The following is an 18,282-nucleotide window of genomic DNA, read 5'->3' as shown; positions in this document are numbered from 1 at the left end:
AACGAAAAATTAGCGTAGATGACACTGGAGGTGCTATGTTAAAGAGACAGATGAGTTGATGGGCACTTTGGTAGTTCTGGCTGTCGCATTCTTGCAACTTTTGTAAAAGTTTTGCAACCTTATTGCTTTATGTCTTCCCTGTTCTCTCTCTTCTCTGTTTTTTGTGTAATATATTTTTGTTTTTGTTTATTTCCTTTTTTCCCTTTACCTCTCTATTTTTGTTCTCTAGCTCGGTCTATCATTCTCTCTTTCTGTATTTCTCGATTGCTCTTCTTCCATCTTTCTCTTGCTCTCTATTTCTTTATCTCTCCTTCTGTTTTACTCCTTAAGAACACGGCACCAGGCCCTGATCGGGTTACCAACGCAATGCTGAGAAACCTGAGTGATGCGACCATCCAACAGCTCACCGACTTCTTTAACAATATGGTATGGAAACCCAACGGTAGACTACCCTTCGATTGGAAAACGGCGAATATAATTCTAATACCGAAGCCGGCTAAACCGCGTGAACTACAACAACTACGGCCCATATCGCTCACATCATGCCTGGGCAAACTTTTCGAGCGAGTAGTCCTCAACAGATTAGAGACCTACATAGAGCAAAAAGACCTGCTTCCGTACACATGTTCGGCTTCAGGAGAGGAGTATCGGCTCAAGACGTTTTCCTACTGCTGAAAGACGAAGTCCTGAACCCACCACGGAAGTCCGGACAGAATCTTGCTCGCACTCGACATTCAAAAAGCATTTGACACTATCTCGCACTCCACCATTCTTGAGGGGCTCGAAGACGTCGGGTGTGGAGACGAATATATGCTACGTGCAGACTTCTTGAGCAACCGCACCGCCTGCGTTGGAATCGGTACGACACGCTCACTCCCGTACGACCTACCGGGACGAGGCACCTCAAGGCTCGATACTATCACCACTACTATTTAATCGGTCTACGCAAACTAGCACTACAACTGGAGAAACATCATGATCTGGATGTGCCATATACGCGGATGACATCACGCTCTGGGCCACTCGAGGCTCGTACGGCGACCGGCAGGACACCCTCCAAAGGGCCATTGACATGGTCCAGGCCTTTGCGAAAGAAGCAGGCATGAAATGCGCCCCTTCCAAGTCGGCCTACCTACACGTCAGACCCAAGCACACTCAGGTGAATAGAGCACCGGCCCTACAACTATTTCTCGATGGCGAACCCATCAAGAGGACACCAAATTCGGGTTCTCGGGATGCACGTACATGAAACGGGCAGCGTCTGCATCGCGCTCTCCAAACTCAAGCGCACGGTACGCAGCATCTCCGCACTTGTCAACAGAATCGCGCGTGGCAAGAGGGAATGACGGAGGCGGACACCTTGCGATTGGTGCAAGCCTTCGTCATTAGTCGCATAACTTACGCACTACCTTTCAAGCCACGCGCCGCCCCGACTGACCAGGTGGAGAAACTGATCCGAATCGCCTGCAAGGCGGCGCTCGGCCTTCCAGAGAGCACCAGCACGGAGCGCCTACTGGAGCTAGGCATGCACAACCCTACGAAGAACTCGCCGCAGCCACGATCATCGCTCAGCGAGAGCGACTCAACGCGACGCCCCAGGGACGTTGTGTGTTGAGACGCCTACACTACCCCTGGCGCCGCAGTTTTGCGGGGACGAGACTGAAATGCTACCACACGCACTGCGAACACGGCTATATGTAGACCCCATTCCGCGCAACATGCACCCTACATACCACGCAAAACGAAGACGAGCAAGGGCGACAGCTCTGCTGAGGAGGCAGGACGACCCAGACACGTATTTTGCGGACGCAAGTCTGTACCCGCGCACAGCAACACCGAGCTCCGCTTTCGCTGCGGTCGCGACAAATAGGGAGCGCACGGTCGCGGCTGCATCTGTACGCACCTCATCCATTGCAACGGCGGAAGCCGCGGCTGTCGCCCTGGCCATACGAGCCGCCGAAGCCAAGGAACAATCGGCATATATACTTACAGACTCACAGCGCATGCCGCCTATACTTGCGGGGAGTCTTGCCAGCCAGTGTCCTACGCATCCTGGGACCGACCCTCACACAGGACCACGGAATAACCTGGTGCCCAGCACATGCCGGAGTGGACGGCAACGAACGGGTGGACCGCCTGGCTCGAGGTATGACAGGCCGAGCCGCGGAACACTCCGCCCCAACGAACGCCCCACACCCGGCACGCCGCGCGAAATTCTGGAGTTTCAGAGATTCGGACGAAGATCCAAGGCTCCTCCCCATCCCAAGCTCAAAAGGGGCCAGGCGAGAGATTGGCCCGACTACAGACAAACACATTTCCTCACTTGCAAAGACTACACAAGATGTACCCCGACAGACACGAAAATAAATGCCCTTGGTGTGAAGACACACCAACACTCCGCCACATTACATATGAATGCCAGATGCGCCCCGCAGGCGCCGTCTCGCCGCTAGTCAAAGACTCACTAACTAACTGGTCGTGGGAGGCGCGACTCTCCGATCTGGACTTGGGAAGCCAGCTGGCAACCCTCGGCCAGGCCCGGCGAGCCGCAGAAGCCAGTGGGGCCCTGGAATAGGGGCTCCACCCATCTGCACCAGGTCTACCTGTGCGCATTAATAAAGTTGTTCTTCTTCTTCCTTGTTTTCCTACCATTCGTCTCTATATTTTGCTCTTTCTTTCCATGATATGTTTACTCTCTTCTCTCTTCCTTTCCCTCCTCCTCGCCCTCAATTTGTCCTACTCACCCTCACTTCCCATCCCCTAACTTATACGATTCTATACAAGGCTGCGCAGCCTTGTAGGCTATACAGCCCTGTGCCGCGCAGGGAGTTGTACGAATTGAGCATTTCTCTCATAAACCGATTTCTTAAAGTATTCCATCGACAGCCGTAATTTTGTCGGTTCTGTATTTCTTGATTCACCAAAGCCTTTGACACTGTTAGTCATACTTTATCTACCAAATTAGAATCTTTGGGTATCACTGGTCCATCCTTAACCTACATCAAAACTTATCTACTTGATCGCGAAGAATCAGTCTGCATAAGGGCGTTCATTCTAATGTTAAAATCATTAATCAAGGGGTACTACAGGGTGCTATACTTGAGTCCTTACTGTTTAGTATCTACATTATTGATTTACCTATTTGTTCTAATGATTCCAAAGTTATCCTATACGCTGACGATACTATGATTTCCGTGTCACATACGTCAGTATCGACTCTGATCACTAATAACACACAACAACTGACCAATGTAGTTAAATGGTGTCACTTAAACAACTTAATTTTAAAGCCACTTAAAACACAGTTCATTGTTTTTAAAACTTCTCGGAGTGCTCCATTTTACACCACAAGTGTCCATTGACCATCATTTCATTCCTGCAGCTGACTGTGTATTTTCTTGGCATAAAATTAGACCCTGATTTGAAATTTACAATGATATTGCTTACGTTAAACAGAAAACTGCCTTTGGTATAGGAGCCCTCATTAAATCTCGTCCATTTTTCTCACTTGATGCCTTATTGTCTTTGTATTTTGCCTTCATACATATTCACATCACATATGGCATTACTTCATGGAGAAATCATATAGCACTCATCTTCGTCCATGCGGCACATTTAGAATATGGCCATTCGCATTATTACCACACTTATTTTTATTCTAATGCAACTCCACTCCTTCAGGCTAACTGCATTGTACCTGTGTCTACCTTGTTTAATTTTCAGTTAATCATAACTTTATTTAAACAGCTTAATAAACACCTTGTGTGTGACTTAATCGGTTCTAGATGCTCATAAACTGCAATAGCAATAGGTTTGCCAATAATCACAACTTCCTTTTACCTAAATGTAACACCAGCTGTGACAAAATGACATCCTCCTTCGCAGCAAATAAATTATAGATGACTTACCCCACACACTAAATTATCATCATTGCATGCATTTAAATATGAACTTAAATTGTTCATCTTGTATAATTAGGTTGTCAACAATAATTATTTCTTGTGTAAAACTATACGCAAATTAACTTCGGAAATGTTTGTAAATTTAGGTTGATATTTTATGATGTGCTATTTATTTGTGTAACTAGTTCTTATGTAATGGTTATATTGCATTGAATGTGTGTTTTTCAACTAGTATATTGACTATTTACTCACGTTTGGATTTTATAATTTTAACGTGCTGTAATGAGTGTTCATTTCAGCGTTATTGTTAACCGAGGGTCCCGTTGCAGTCAGTTGACTTCGGGACCCTCGTCTGCATACTACTAACCACGTGCCCTTTGTATTTGAAAGAAATAATAAACTGAAACTTAAACTGAAGGCTATGCTATTCTCTGCTAGCGTGCCTGGATAGCCGATCTTTAAGACGCTCGGCTTCGGTCGCGGATACGCGACTTCAAACTTCAAATTTCTTTCTTCCTTCGCTCTTTCCGTTTCTATCTTTCTGCCCACACGACTGCGAAACACTCTCTCTCTGTGGTCGAGTAATTCGCCTCGGCACAGGAGATGAGCGGCAGGCATAGGTTATTACTCGTTCCACTCCATGTTCATGCTGGACGAGCACTGCGCCGAGACCAATACTACTGGCGTAAGTATGTTGTATCTCTATGTCAGAGCCATCGTAAAATGCGCTAGAACTGGTGCGACTGCATGCGCTGTTGTAGTTGGGCAAAAACAGCCTGTTTCTCATTAGCCCAGACAAATGGTATGTCGTCTCTGGTGAGGCGAGTGAAGGGTACCGCTATTTTCGAAAACCCTTTCATAAATCATTGATAATAGGCGCAAAAGCCCCAAGCGCCGGACAGCCTTCTTGTCGGTAGGAGTTGGAGGTGTGGCTACAGCGCGGTAAGCTTCACAGTATCGGGTTGGACCCCTCTGGCGCTCACTACATCGCCGAGGAACTTGAGCTCTTCATAACCAAAGTGACACTTTTCTGGTTTGAGTGTGAGATCTGCCAATCGAATAGCCTCTAGCACACTCCGCAGGCGGTGAAGTTCTTGCTCCAACGTTTCAGAAAAGATGACTACATCATCGAGGTATACCAGACTAGCCTGCCTCTTCGTCCAGTGAGTACAGTGCCCATCATTCGCTGGAAAGTTGCCGGGGCTGAACACAAGTCAAAAGGAAGTATTCGAAATTCATAGAGACCCTCGGGGATCACAAAAGCCACTTTCTCGTGGTCTCGTTCGTCTACCTCGATCTGCCACTACCGGCTTTTCAAATCGAGAGAGGAAAAATACTGGACGGGGCGTAGTCTATCTAACGAGTCATCGATGCATGGCAGCAGGCAACGTCCTTTTTAGTCACGTTGTTCAGCTTCCAGTAGCCGACGCTGAAGCGTAGCGTTCCACCTTTCTTTTTGACTAGGACAACCGGAGAAAACCACGCGCTGTTGGAAGGTTCGATGATGCAATCGTAAAGTATACCTCTCGGACTTGCGTACGGATCGCTTCGCGTTCTTTTCCAGAGACGCACTAATGCTGCTGGTGTATCGGGCGTCGTCGTACGTGCACACCTTAGAAGAACTGCCGAAGCGCGACTTCAATTCAAGCAAGAGCTTCTGCAGTGCTTTCTGTTTATCGGACGACAGCTCAGAATTTATATCGATGTTGCCCATGAGGTATGTGCGGTAGCCACTACTTCAGATGTGACGTCTCTCATAATCATATCGTGGTTTTGGGACGTTAAACCCCATTTATTATTACTTCAGATGTGAAACAGTTTCGAACGTTTGCTGTTTCGCCTGCAAACGCTAACGAAGTGCCGCGGGAAAGGTGTCGGTGCTCGTTACTGTATACATACTACAAAGGAAACGATACCTGAATTACCTTAGCGCAATAAGTGTGCCCTCAAAAGAAAGATTTCTCTAATGCAGCAAACATTGTCGGCCTCCATTTCTTGCTTTCCTGGATTGGTGCGCTTGCTTGGTCAGCGTCACCAGCAAAAGCGCATAGCTACAGGATCAAGAAACAAGTCGGCTCGCAGATCCTGCAGCCAGTGACACATGGAAGCCGATTCCGAAAGGATTAGGACATATCTTTATTGCTTAGCTCCACTGGCCGAATTTGCAACAGGTCGTGTTCTTTGTCGAACACAAAATCTTACACTTGTTTGAGGTGCACATGGCGCCTGCCTGTATTACTGCTACAGATATATTCTCGCAGATCTATGGTGGCTAAAGTACGCTCTAAAACAGCCGGTACTCCATACACCTCACTGCAACAAATGCAAGCCATCACACGCACTACTAATTTCTATAAAGAAGAGCATCGCCGATAACGACTCAACATGTTCTATTTTTTTAGTTGTGCAGTCCCCAACACAAGAACTCGCAGACACGGTTTTTACTGGTCACCCTATCCAAAGAATGCTTGCGCAATAAAAAAAAGGGCATCCGCGCATACTAAATGACGACGATTCTCTATTCGAGGCTAAATTATTGTCTGCTTCTAGCTTTTTACCATGGATCATTATTATGACTCAAGTTTTAGCATGACAGGCTACCAACGTATGGGAAGCTTTTTTCTTTGCGTCACTTATAACGCTGCTGTGAGCAGTCTCTCGAGCGTTTTTTAGAGGCGAAGCACCTTAAAGCCGAGGCTTGTCCGTCCGTTTGGCGTCTGTGCGCACGGCGCAGCACCGGGTGAAATCGGAACATCAGGTTTAACAATAGACTAATATCAATCATAATTGTGACAAAACAATATAAACACCTACAAGCACAAACCCTTATACTATTCGGCGCTTCAACATACGCATTATGAACTTTGGGACCTAGCTTTGTCGTCGACTCTGACTTTATGTCACTCAATTCACATTATATGGGGCAACGCTTGGGTAACGTACCGTTACTCACCCATACAATACGCAGAGCTTCACCCACTCGTCATGATTCGCTTCGTGGAGATGCTGCATTTTTTTGCATGTCTTTTGAGCGCCTTGAATTTGTGTACCGCCTGCATTGATATTTGTTCCTAACAAAAAACAGAGCACGCAGTGTCGGGCCAAATGTTTTTCTTCAAATTTTCCGTCCGAAAATGGAAGCGTGTAAAAATGTGGCGTTGAAGTTAAACGTTGCAGAAACACGTGATCTAAGACAAAAAATGAAAATACACATTTGCACGTGGTCGTGCACTGCTGGCAATGCCTAGAGCTCTCTTGGCAATGCCAAGAGAGCTGCCAATGCCTAGCCAAGCGACGGCGGCCGATTCCTGCAGGACACGTGGCAAGCTTGGCGACTGCGAAATCGGTTGGCACCAGCCAGGCACCGCTTTCCCTGCAACAGAGCTCGGACGAGCGGAGACAGCGCACACGACCTTCTTGCGCGTAAACGTGAGCGAAGTACGGGTACTTGAGGTGGCGACGTCCACATGCCACCACCTCGGGACGCCGACACCGTGCTCCGTGATGGCGGCAGTGTTTTTCGCATTCATGGGCCGTTGTGAAGACCTTACTACCGTTGGCTGGGCAGCCACCCGAAGGAAATGTCCAGGCCACGCACTTCTTGCCCTCGAAGTGCCACCATCTCGAAAGTGCGTCCTGCCTACATTGCGTTGGACGAAGGAGTTGATATATAAACACAACCAAGCAAAGGAAAGTACAGTTGGGAAACAAACAAAATTGATGCAGATTGAACGTAACCTTTTTAATCTACATGCAACGTAGCTACCTCACATCTTCGCCTTTTACCTTACGCTTGGACGCGCTCTGCGTGACGCATCTTTACACACTTACAAACTTGTTAAGGTTGAACTGGGCGTGTTGGTAAAGTATAGTTGAAATTTGCATAGCGCTGCAATTCCACGGGACACACAGAAAATGCACTGTGTTGTGTGGTTATCTTTTCTGAGTGTACGGTGGAATGGAAGGGCTATTCAACTTTAAGTACTCTTACAGACACTTTCTTTAGTGTAGTGTGTATGAACACGACGTCAAGAATCGTTTCTGAGCGATCTTGTCTCAGAGGCCATCTTTAGCTGGTCTGCAACAGGAAGTAAACTATAAACTGAAGGAAGGCTCTGCTCATATCATGTTGCCACCTGTGGTCTGTTAATACGCGGAAGTAACTTGATCAAGTGGCATAACACAAAACAGGTATGATAGCGTGGAGGTGTTGTATTTCTAGTTCAAAATTATATTATTTATTTAGACGGGAGACGCCCGCCGCAACCCCCCGGGCGTGTAAAAACAAAGTTTTGCTTTACGAAGCTGCGCAAGGTAGACTAGTAACTAAACGATTCCGAAGTTAGGGTGTTATGTCGTCTCCCCTTCTTTGAAAAGCGCGAAGGAAATCGAGAGCAGGTGCCTGCAGATGGCCCGAGTTTGGCGATACTCGGGATCTTTCCGAGCTCGGGCGACACCCCCTTTTGAACGAGCTAATAGTACGAGAAGGGGAAATTCATCCGTCAGCGCGCGCTCCGTTCCATTGGTTATGATGGAACGAGGCGTGACTCAAGGGCGGTCGAGAAGATTGGATGGTGTCGTCAAACTAGAGGCAGCTTCTTTCATTTGTTTGTCGTTTCACTGAGTGCAGAAGTGCACCCATGCAAGAAAATGGCAGAAAGTTCTACATATTTTTTTTGTGCTCGCGGGCCGTTTGAATTCATTTTCACGTTTAATGTCTGCACTAAGTATCATTTAGGATAATCAGAACTGTGGCCTCCGAGATTTGTTCCGACCGAGCGCCTTACAACACCGCGACTAGAGCTAATCGCCGAGGCCACGTGTATAATCACCAAGGTCGCCTCCCATTCTACATTCTAACGCGTTGCTCGGCCGGCGCGCGCCCTCTTGCTCTCATTATTAATCGTCTGCTCGCTCCCCGAGCAGGTGCGGCCGGCTGATTAGCTAATTGGTTGGGCGGTATATCTAGTATAGCTATCTAACTATGCTATGACGAAGCTGATTAAGCCAAACTATGCTAAGGCCGAGCTAATTAAGCCACGTCTTACTAGGCCATGCTAATGAATCGTTTAGCTAAGAACAAGCTAACTAAGACCGTGCTAATTAGCACGATATAATTAGTAACGTGTAATTAAACAATTTAATCAAGATCTTGCTCACCGAGATCATGTTAATTATCATAATGTTAATTATGATTATGCTAATTGCGTCTGGACTAATAAGGAGCTTGCGAATTAAGCCTGAGTTATTAATGTCTTGGTAATTAAAACATTAACTATCAAGACAGGACGATTCAGTATCATGTTAGTTAACACCGAGCTAATTAGTACCATGCTAATTAGCACGACGCTAATTATGAGCACGCTAATTGAAACCAGCTAATTAGGAACTTCCTCGCCAAGTAGGCGGTAATTATGATAGCTCTAATTAGCATTATGTTAAGTACATTCGTTCTAATGAGGACCTTGATAATGAAAACTGATTAATTAATGCCGTTTTAATTAATATATTACGAATTACGACATAACTATTCACTGTCATGTAAATTAAGGCCTAGCTAATAAATAACACGAATATTGAGACCGAACTGACACGGTCATTACTCTGAAGCAGGCCAAGCATACTGAGTAGACGCGCCACGTAATAAGCTCGAAGAAGCTAGGTGACCACAAGCTCCTTCGATGGCCCCAGCCTTACACAAGTAGTACAAGCTGTTCAAGTTATTTTCTATGCAAAGAAGCTGCTCAGTAGCGTCCACTGCATGCAGCACTTGACAGGCACACCGGCACTATAACAGTCCCGAATTGAACTGGACCCTTTTCAGAATCAACGAGTTTGTGCCCGATTCGCACGTCAATCGGGTTGATTGGCAGACGCCAGCGGCGAAGATCGGGTCTGCCCACCGCGTTTGGTCTTGCAGAGCAGCAGTGCTCACTGCGCAAGGCGAGCGAGCGGCACGATTAATCTATCAGCTAAATCGCACAGACTATGCACCACGCACGAATAACTAAAGGTTATATCATCACGTGGCTACATGTCTCGCATTCAACTTCACCGCGCTCACGATGTACCACTCACAGCCACGAAGCAAGCGCCCCTGGTCGGATATGCGGCGAGAAATGTTATTATTTACTTGTTTGTTGAGACATTGTTTCTACCGATTCGGTACTACAAAAAATCTTCAGACGTTTAATGTAAGTATAACAGTAACCTGTGCATTTATTTATCTATAATATTCCAGAGAAACGAAACCAGCTGCACTAGAGTGCTACGTGTGCGCCCTTTGCCTTCGAGAGTGGAAATTTCCATGCTGCAGGTGGAGCGAAAGAATTATCCGAAAGAGGACAAACGCCCACGAACACGCCCATGGGAGGCGCGATTATCAGTTGGCAAAAAGATAGCGCGACAATCACGCTGACGTCGCTGCACTGTCAAAATGCTGAGTGAGTTGCGGCGCTGGCAAGTTCGCACACGGCGTTCCTTCCAAAACTGCCGCAAATGCCGCACATGCGTATGTGACGCCATGCTCGTTCTTGCAAACGTTTTTATCAACGCTGCTATCACGGGCTCCGCACTGTCTTCCTGTAATGACCGCCGTAATGCGAGCTCGGAAGAAACTCGTGTACCCGAGAAGCTCGGGCCATCCTGCATAGCACCCCGACGCGCTGTAGGTACACGTTCTGTAGGCGCTGTTCATAGCACTGCGAAATGATGTGGTTCATGCCTACCTGGTGCAGCGCGTGAAAAGCGGCCTTTTGAAGCACTCCTCGGCCGGGTACTCGGCGGATACGCAGCTCTTGAGGCAGTGATCCAGGGATGAGAACCGGTTGGTACCCCGATTGCAGACGTCAGCAGCGTCGACTGCGTCCGTCTCCACGCATGCGTTTACCGCCCGCCGGTAATGGTACTCGCGTGGAGGACGCTCGCAGAAAGTGTAGTACGCGGCACCACACGGTGGCTGAGTCTACGCACAAATGAAGGAGAAGTGGTTGATTCCCGTAAATCGCTTATTAAACAATGAGCAGTCGTGTGCTGTGGGAATCATCGTACACAAACCAATTTCAGGAGCCTGCAAGCCAAAATAAGGCTCGCCGACAACTTGCGCGCTGCACATTTCACTGACGATGAATGTGCATTGCAGGTAGCTTTTGGGATCTGTACTCAAACCCTTGCGAGATTTAGAATTCAAAACTGACTAGTTAATTTTGCGTTAGGTGCATTAGGTTTTGCGTTAGGTCCCACCCAAAAGAATCTGCATAGATGCAACGTCCAGTCTCATTTTCTCACTTTCATGACGTCGATCATCGTTCGTGATTGTCGGGTAGGCGCCTGATTTTCCCATTCAGATGCATACGAGCAAACACGCGAACTACCTGGAATGTTTTTCACCTAATATTCAGACGTCACTCCTCAGCCAAACGTAATATTTAAATTGAGACGAAGAGTTTGAATTCTTATATATATGCCTAGCATTTACGTAAGCAGAGAAAAAGCGCTGACGGTTAGAAGAGAAGCCACCTCGCAAGACTCTCTTGCACAGATGAATGGAAGGTGCGGACACAGTTCAAGGGGTGGAGCGTGTATTTATTATGTTGTAACCGACTGTATAAGATGACACAGGCTGCGTGTCGGCCAGGGGTATTAAGACGTTCAATGTCGCTCGCTCGGTCTCGTATTTCTCGACGGATACGTCACTATTAAACTTTCTGCAAAATCCTCAATTTTTTCTTCGCTTAGCGATGAGCGCGTTCTAAAAAATTTGACTCTCGTGTTTTGTAGCTTACAGCGGAAGCAACTGCACGGTCTTCTGAGTTCCCCTCTAGTTGTTAGTGGCACAGGCAACCAATGATGCTCTTCTTTCTCTGCCAAGTGTTTCCGATGGAGCACTTCCGGTTTTCCTAATATTCAAAAAATATGTTTATAAAAAGCGGTAGGAAATCGATTGTTCTACTTCAAGTTACGAGTTATATTTCATACACTTAACATAGAAGTTAGGAATAGGGTCAATTAACCGTCAGTATGATAAGTAAAATTCTTCGAATGAGTTCACTGAAAGTTCACGCGCTTATCTTCTGATCAGCTCCAGGTTGCGGCACCTGGAGGAGCACATCTCAACAATTTGTTCCTTGCTACGTGGGCTCTGACAGCTGCTTTGAAAGTGTGCAAAACAAAAACATAACCCTGGGAATACACCAGGGCACACCAACGCTGACGTACGAGTGCCGCTAGTTAAGTCGAGGGTTAGGGTCGTCTCGAGACCTTTAACGGCGAAGCTGTTTAAACTAGTTGTACATTGTGCGGTCTATCAGAAAACTATAGTCATCATGCAGGGGTATTGGCCTGGAGGCAGAAATGTTTGAGGCCGTGTACATAGATTTAGGTGCACGTTAGAGAACCCCAGATGGACGAAATTTCCGGAGCCCTCCACTACGGCGTCCCCTCATAATCGTATCGCGGTTTTGGAACTTTAAACCCCAGATATTATAATATATGGGTATTGGCCATGGAACTTGGGCAAATCCCACAATTCATCACTGGTCCACTAAAAATGAAGAAGGCTACAATTTGCCCAAGAAATGGCTATCATAACGGGTATGTGCCACAGAAATTGAGCAAATCTCACTACTCAATACAGATAGAAGACAGAGAAGAGTAAGAAAGAAACGCAGAAAAAGATAAAAGAAATTGAAAGACTAAGAGAGAAATGAAGCGCAAGAAGCAGAGACAAAGAAAGGTTCGTTCTATGCAAGGTGCGAACGCTCGGCTCCGGAGTTTCCACATCCGTGCTGTGCCCTAACCTAGCGAAATCCTAGCAACAACCTAGAAGCAACCAGATTAGACTTCAGCATCGTCCAGTTTCGCTCTTTCAAGCCTTGCGCCACTTAGTGCAAGCATCGTCATTTTTTTTATTTACGTACTTATTTACTTGTACGGGCCCATGCATTTAACGGAAGCATTTGTGGTTTCTGTAATCTTGTGTGTGCGTTCTTTTACAATGTATATTTCCTGAATATTACGCTCCCTTGAGTGCATGCCATACTCGGCAATGTGTGGGCGATGTCGGCGTACTTTGAACTACAAAGTCTGAGTGGACGGCTGTTGGGGCCTTTACGTTGAGTCGTGTTGCGACACTAGGGTTAGCTGTATCTCCTACGGCCATGGTCACATATTTTTTGTTGATAACCTGTCGTTGTAAGCATTATTTGTTGCCCAATGCAATCTTACGGAGATGCTCAGCACAAGGGCGGTGCTATGACAGAAATCAATATGTACGACCGATGTGCTAGTCGCATTCTTAAAGGTTATACTGCAAGGAAAAGCCGAGAGAACACGCTCTCTCACTCATGCGTGACATCGGCGCGTTAAATGTATGTTAATTATGCCCTGTCAAATATCTTTCTCAGCCCGTTCAGTAAGTCTAGCTTTTTCACAGGAAATGCAATTATAATACCCGATAAAAAGAGCTCAAGGCGCGTTGTTGGGCTAGTGGTTATGATCCATGAGACCGTTTGGCGTACTGCGCAACCCCAAGGACAAAAGGAGTGTGTGTGTGTGTGTGCCCTCCTTTTGTCCTTGTGGTTGCGCGCTACGCCAAACAGGCTCATGGATAAAAAGAGAAACGAGGTTAAACGGCGCTTTTACAGCCATGACCACAGTTCCAAAAGAACGCAATACTAATCTCGTTGCCAATATCAGTTGTACGCTGGTCAGGTATTTCTTTTTTCTTTCGTCGGCAAGTAATCAAGATGTTTGCTTAAGAACAGTGCAGCCTTGTTCCTAGCATTGTCAGGGATATCTCATGGGTGAAGAGCAAAAAACATAGCTCTCTACTTTTTCAATATCCTTCATTCCTCTGCTCAAACCTTTTTGTGGTTTATGTGGACATGGTAGGCTAACCGCAATACGGCTGTTTGGCCTACTTGGAAATGGTTCATCATTTTTAAGAAGCACGAAAATGACACGGGGACGAAGCATAGACACACACAGGACAAGCGCTTTCTAAGAACCAGTTGTTAGAAAGCGCTTGTCCTGTGCGTGTCTATGCTTCGTCCCCGTGTCATTTTCGCCCTTCTTAAAAAAAGATGTATGATACGCTATTACTCATGTCTCTAAGTCCATACACTGATTGCGTGTATCCATTGCATGTAGAGTTACTCTTGTGGGCAAAAGATAATTTAGATATGGTATTCATGAGAATTGATATATTATGAAGCAATTCAACACATTACGGGGCTCATAAAGAATCTGGGTGAGGGTGAAAACGATCGCAGATATAAAGAAGTACTAGATAGCGCATCTTTACGAAAGGACAGAAAAAACGCTGACAGACAGGACAAACGTTTCTTCTTTTGCACTCGTTTGTTTGTGTATTTTTCTTTGTAGCTTGTTAAATCTACAATATCCCGTATTTATCATTGGTATAAACGAACCAGCCCAGCAACGCATTTTCTTAAGGAACGCAAATGTGCGCCTGACGGCTGCAAAAAATAAAAAAAAACACTCACGGGTCGCCCAAAAGGGAAGAGCGTAACCAAGTTAGCTTCTCGAGCTTTCTCATCGTCGTCTTTCGCATGTAGCGTCCCCGACAGCACCTTCTGGCTTTTCCGCTTTCTGCTGGCCATCTTGCTCACGTGGTGCCTGGAAATCTGAACTCCGGCCGTCGAAGATGAAACGGTGACTTCCCCCTCGACTCTCCCTTTGAAGAACTTAACTTGAAGGCGGCCCCGAGATACTCGAGTAGTCGGCGGCTCGGCCAATGTCTCTTGCTGGATTAGCACGTCACCTGTGTTTGTGGCGGCCGCCCAGCGCAACGCCCTCTCCTGAATGCCTTCGTCGGTATATTGCATGGTGGGAAGCTGTAGTGAGCGGCCTTTTGTTCTCACCACAACGGACACAGCAAACAGCAGTGCGGCAAGCGTCGTCAGTCCGACCATGGGCACGTAGGTAGCCCTGGGAAATGGAGCACCGGAATATTTGTCGAACAATCTAGAACGCCGACGTCGGTTACCGGGAGCTATTTCATCTGAGCCATAGCTCTCGTTGCATACGCAACAGTGAGCGCTGCTCGTGGTCGTCGAAGAGCTATTCGCCGAGTCCGCCCAGCTGAGCTCGTCGTCGGCCATGAAAGAGTGCTGACGTCGGAAGGAGGACGGCCTGCTACTAGGTCCCGAAGGAGCCTTGGACGTCGTCAACGCCACTACCTGTGGATGTTCTGTTGCTTCCGCACTTGTGCGACCTTCAGAGGCTTTGGCAGCCACGCCCCCCTGCTCAGCTTCAGCAGCAACTTTCCTCGGCCTGGGCTTCAAGGTGAGCGGGTGCAAAGCTTGGCCCGCATGCCCGCAAGACGCGTCTGCGCCAGTCAACTGGGCGGCATTGTTCCGTGGTAGTGAGCGTGAGCATCGCTCATCGGGTGCCAGATTGGGGATGCTATGTGGCGTAGCCGGGCACCCAGGAATCGCCTCATGTGATGGATTCATACCGTCTCCTACGTCGTGCCTATCTTCGACCAGAGAGCGACGACAGCTGCAGGTGTACTTGCATTCAGTGCAGTAGATGGTTAAAAAACGAGGTGTTTCTTTGCTTGTTCCTTAAAGAAGACTGGCTGATACCCACGAGGGGGAATGGCCACAACTACAATTGTAAACGGAAATGTCAACCCGATTAAACATCAAAAAGAAAAATGAAACGCGACGCAAACAAGAAGTGAAAGAGTTAAGAAATTTAAAAAAGCCGTAGGATAAAGACTGAAAAAAGATAAAAAATTCACAGCATATCCACGGGTGAATGATCAAGAGCTTGGGCGAAGCTCCTGAAGCAATCATGGTTACACCGTGAAATCTTCAGTGGTTTCGCCCAGCAGTAATCAAAGCGATAGCCCAGTACATCATCAAATACGTGACAAACACTGTATATATTTATACAAGAAATTTTATTAATCGTAGGTGGTAGCTAGACGTGGCTTCCGTTCCACCTTCATTATAACGGCTTTATGGTCGGTGAAGTGATGGATCGGCGATGGGTCGTAGTGGGATGTTTGCAAAGACGAAGTAGTGGGCAGTTTGCAAAGGTGGCTTCCGTCCCCCTTCATTATAACGGCTTTATGCTCGGTGAAGTAATGGATCGGTGATGGATCGTAGTGGGATGTTTGCAAAGACGAAATAGTGGGCAGTTTGGAAAGGATCGGTGATGGGTCGTAGTGGGATGTTTGCAAAGACGAAGTAGTGGGCAGTTTGCAAAGGTGGTTACGCCGGACAACGGAGACGTGACAAGGTTAGACTAAGAGGAGCTTCGCCCCTAAAAATAATAAAAAACGGGAAAGAAAGTCGGTTTCAGTAGTCGGTAGGACTAGCAGCGTAATCTTCCGGTTGCTTAAATGAATTTGTGTAGCGCCGTCATAATAGCACTGCGGCTTGCCCCAAACTGATCGGCTCCAAATGACAATAGGCTAGAAGTAGGGAAATGGTAAGCCCAGCCTACCAGTCGGCATTTCAAGAAACATTCTACCAAGTAAGGCGAAACGGCGGCATGATAGAAATAAGTGATTTATCGTTTTCCGGTTCATTGCAAACTGCACAGAGATAGTTAATGAGAAGCCAGATTTATGGTTCCGAAACTCAGGAAGAAGAGGAATATGATGATGATGATGATGATATTGAAAATAACATCGAAAATTTACCTCGACTTACTATAATGAGAGTTGACAACGCTCAATATTCACGAACAACTAAATAAAAGGGAGGCAATAACTCCGCAGTTTGTCGAGTTACTTTACAGAACACCGTCGTGCACGATTTGGCAGTCGCGGGTTGGTTAGCCGAGTCTACTAGAAATAGTGCAACCCACTATAGGGGATAAGCCATGACTCGGAGAGCAGTGGAAACAAGATAGTGAACATTACGGCGGTAGCGTTAAAGAGCTTGCTTCGCAGAAATTCAGGTGTCGGCGTTGGTGTCGGCGTCGTTGGTTTTGAGCGAAAAATCATCTTGTTCGTGACCGAAAAATCGAGAAAGATGAAAGATGCAATTATAGAACGTCGGCTCGGTTGAAAATCCAAGCCAGGCCTTCTGCGTGACAAGCAGGTGTTTTACCACAGATCCACGTTATCGCATGAAACTGCTTTGAAAAAAAAAAAACGCCATATTAATGTATTCTAGTGGAAGGAGTCTCCTTAACGCATGTAATATTGCGTGGCAGAAGCATAGAATCGCGCCAGGCGTCAAAAATGCGAATTGCGCAACGAATGGGTGTTTTAAAGACCCACCTACTACAAAGCGCGCTCCAACCTATTTAATCATCATCATCTGCAAATGCATCAACAATGTGAACAGCTGCGTAGGTTGGCGCGTCGCCTTACGGACGTGTAGTGCGCCCTTCGCTGACTCGCAAAAGCAAGATTTATGGCGTAGTGGGCACTGAACAACTGTACTTGCACTAGGCCTTCTATGATAGTTTGAAACGGCCAATATTATGCGCACAGTCGTTCGTTTCTATACGGCACGGCTGAGGCGTGCACCGAGAACCGAAGCCAGGCTAGGAATGAAGAAGGCGATGTGCTCGGGGCCATATTATGCTATCGTGTGCTGCTCGTGAAGGCGAAGCTCAAACGTCTTGCATAAGGGCTACATTCTTAACGCGATAGTGTTACAGAGCTAGTTGCGCAGAAATCTTCGTGCCTACGTCGCTTGTGGTTTAGCCCCCAAACGACCAACCTTATCCGTGCGTGAAAATTTTCGACGCAATATCAGCAATAACAATCATCTACTGCTCGATTGGGATTCCAACCCAGGCCTTCTACGTGGCTTTCAGGTGTTCTACCACAGAGCCATGCGAGTGCTCGAAGAGCTCAGAAAAAATAAAAAAGCGATAAAGCCGCCATGTAGTGCGAGAAGTCCCGCTAATATATTTATTATGACGTGGCAGAAGCGTACAATCGCACGCGGCCTCACACAGTGTGAACTGCGCAACAGGTGGGTGGTTTAAAGCCCCACAAAGTACAAAGTGTTCAGGAAAAATTGATAATCAGGAGCAGCAAAACCATCAACAAAGTGTGCAACAGTGATGAATGACGGGCTTGCGGCCGTGTAGTGGGTACCTCAATTATTCGCAGTAGGACGAAACATGGCGTAGTGGCCACTTCGCAACTGCACTTCAAACGGGCAATGTTAGGCACACAGACGTTCCATTCACTGCGGCAAGGTTCGGATGCCCATTGACAAGAAAAGACTGAGCAACGAATGAGACGACAATGCGGACGGGGCACAACCACGCTATGGCGTCCGATTCTTGAAGGGGAAGCTGTAGCGTCAAGTCTTTCCGCTATAAGGTTGCGCACTCCTTCATATATTCCACCACTCTCCACGTTTAGCTTACTTTATGTTCC

General features: G+C 46.9%; 1 protein-coding gene across 1 annotated transcript in view; it reads right to left on the bottom strand.

The window, feature by feature from the left end:
• The window catches only part of LOC119375942 (uncharacterized), a gene marked incomplete at its 3' end in the record, with an annotated part of 136,899 nt that extends 121,467 nt beyond the window's left edge, over positions 1–15,432 (bottom strand). The window contains exons 1-3 of the mRNA XM_037645962.2: positions 14,408–15,432; positions 10,631–10,860; positions 7,311–7,542 (exon numbers count right to left, since the gene is read on the bottom strand). Of these exons, the coding sequence (XP_037501890.2) occupies positions 7,311–7,542; positions 10,631–10,860; positions 14,408–15,379 (1,434 nt within the window). The remainder of the gene's footprint in view (positions 1–7,310; positions 7,543–10,630; positions 10,861–14,407) is intronic.
• Positions 15,433–18,282: the final 2,850 nt, after the last annotated feature.

Source organism: Rhipicephalus sanguineus, unplaced genomic scaffold (assembly GCF_013339695.2).
Source record: "Rhipicephalus sanguineus isolate Rsan-2018 unplaced genomic scaffold, BIME_Rsan_1.4 Seq1034, whole genome shotgun sequence".
Lineage (NCBI taxonomy): Eukaryota > Metazoa > Arthropoda > Arachnida > Ixodida > Ixodidae > Rhipicephalus > Rhipicephalus sanguineus.
Note: the sequence above shows the minus strand (reverse complement) of the source record. Positions and strands in the feature narration are given on the sequence as shown.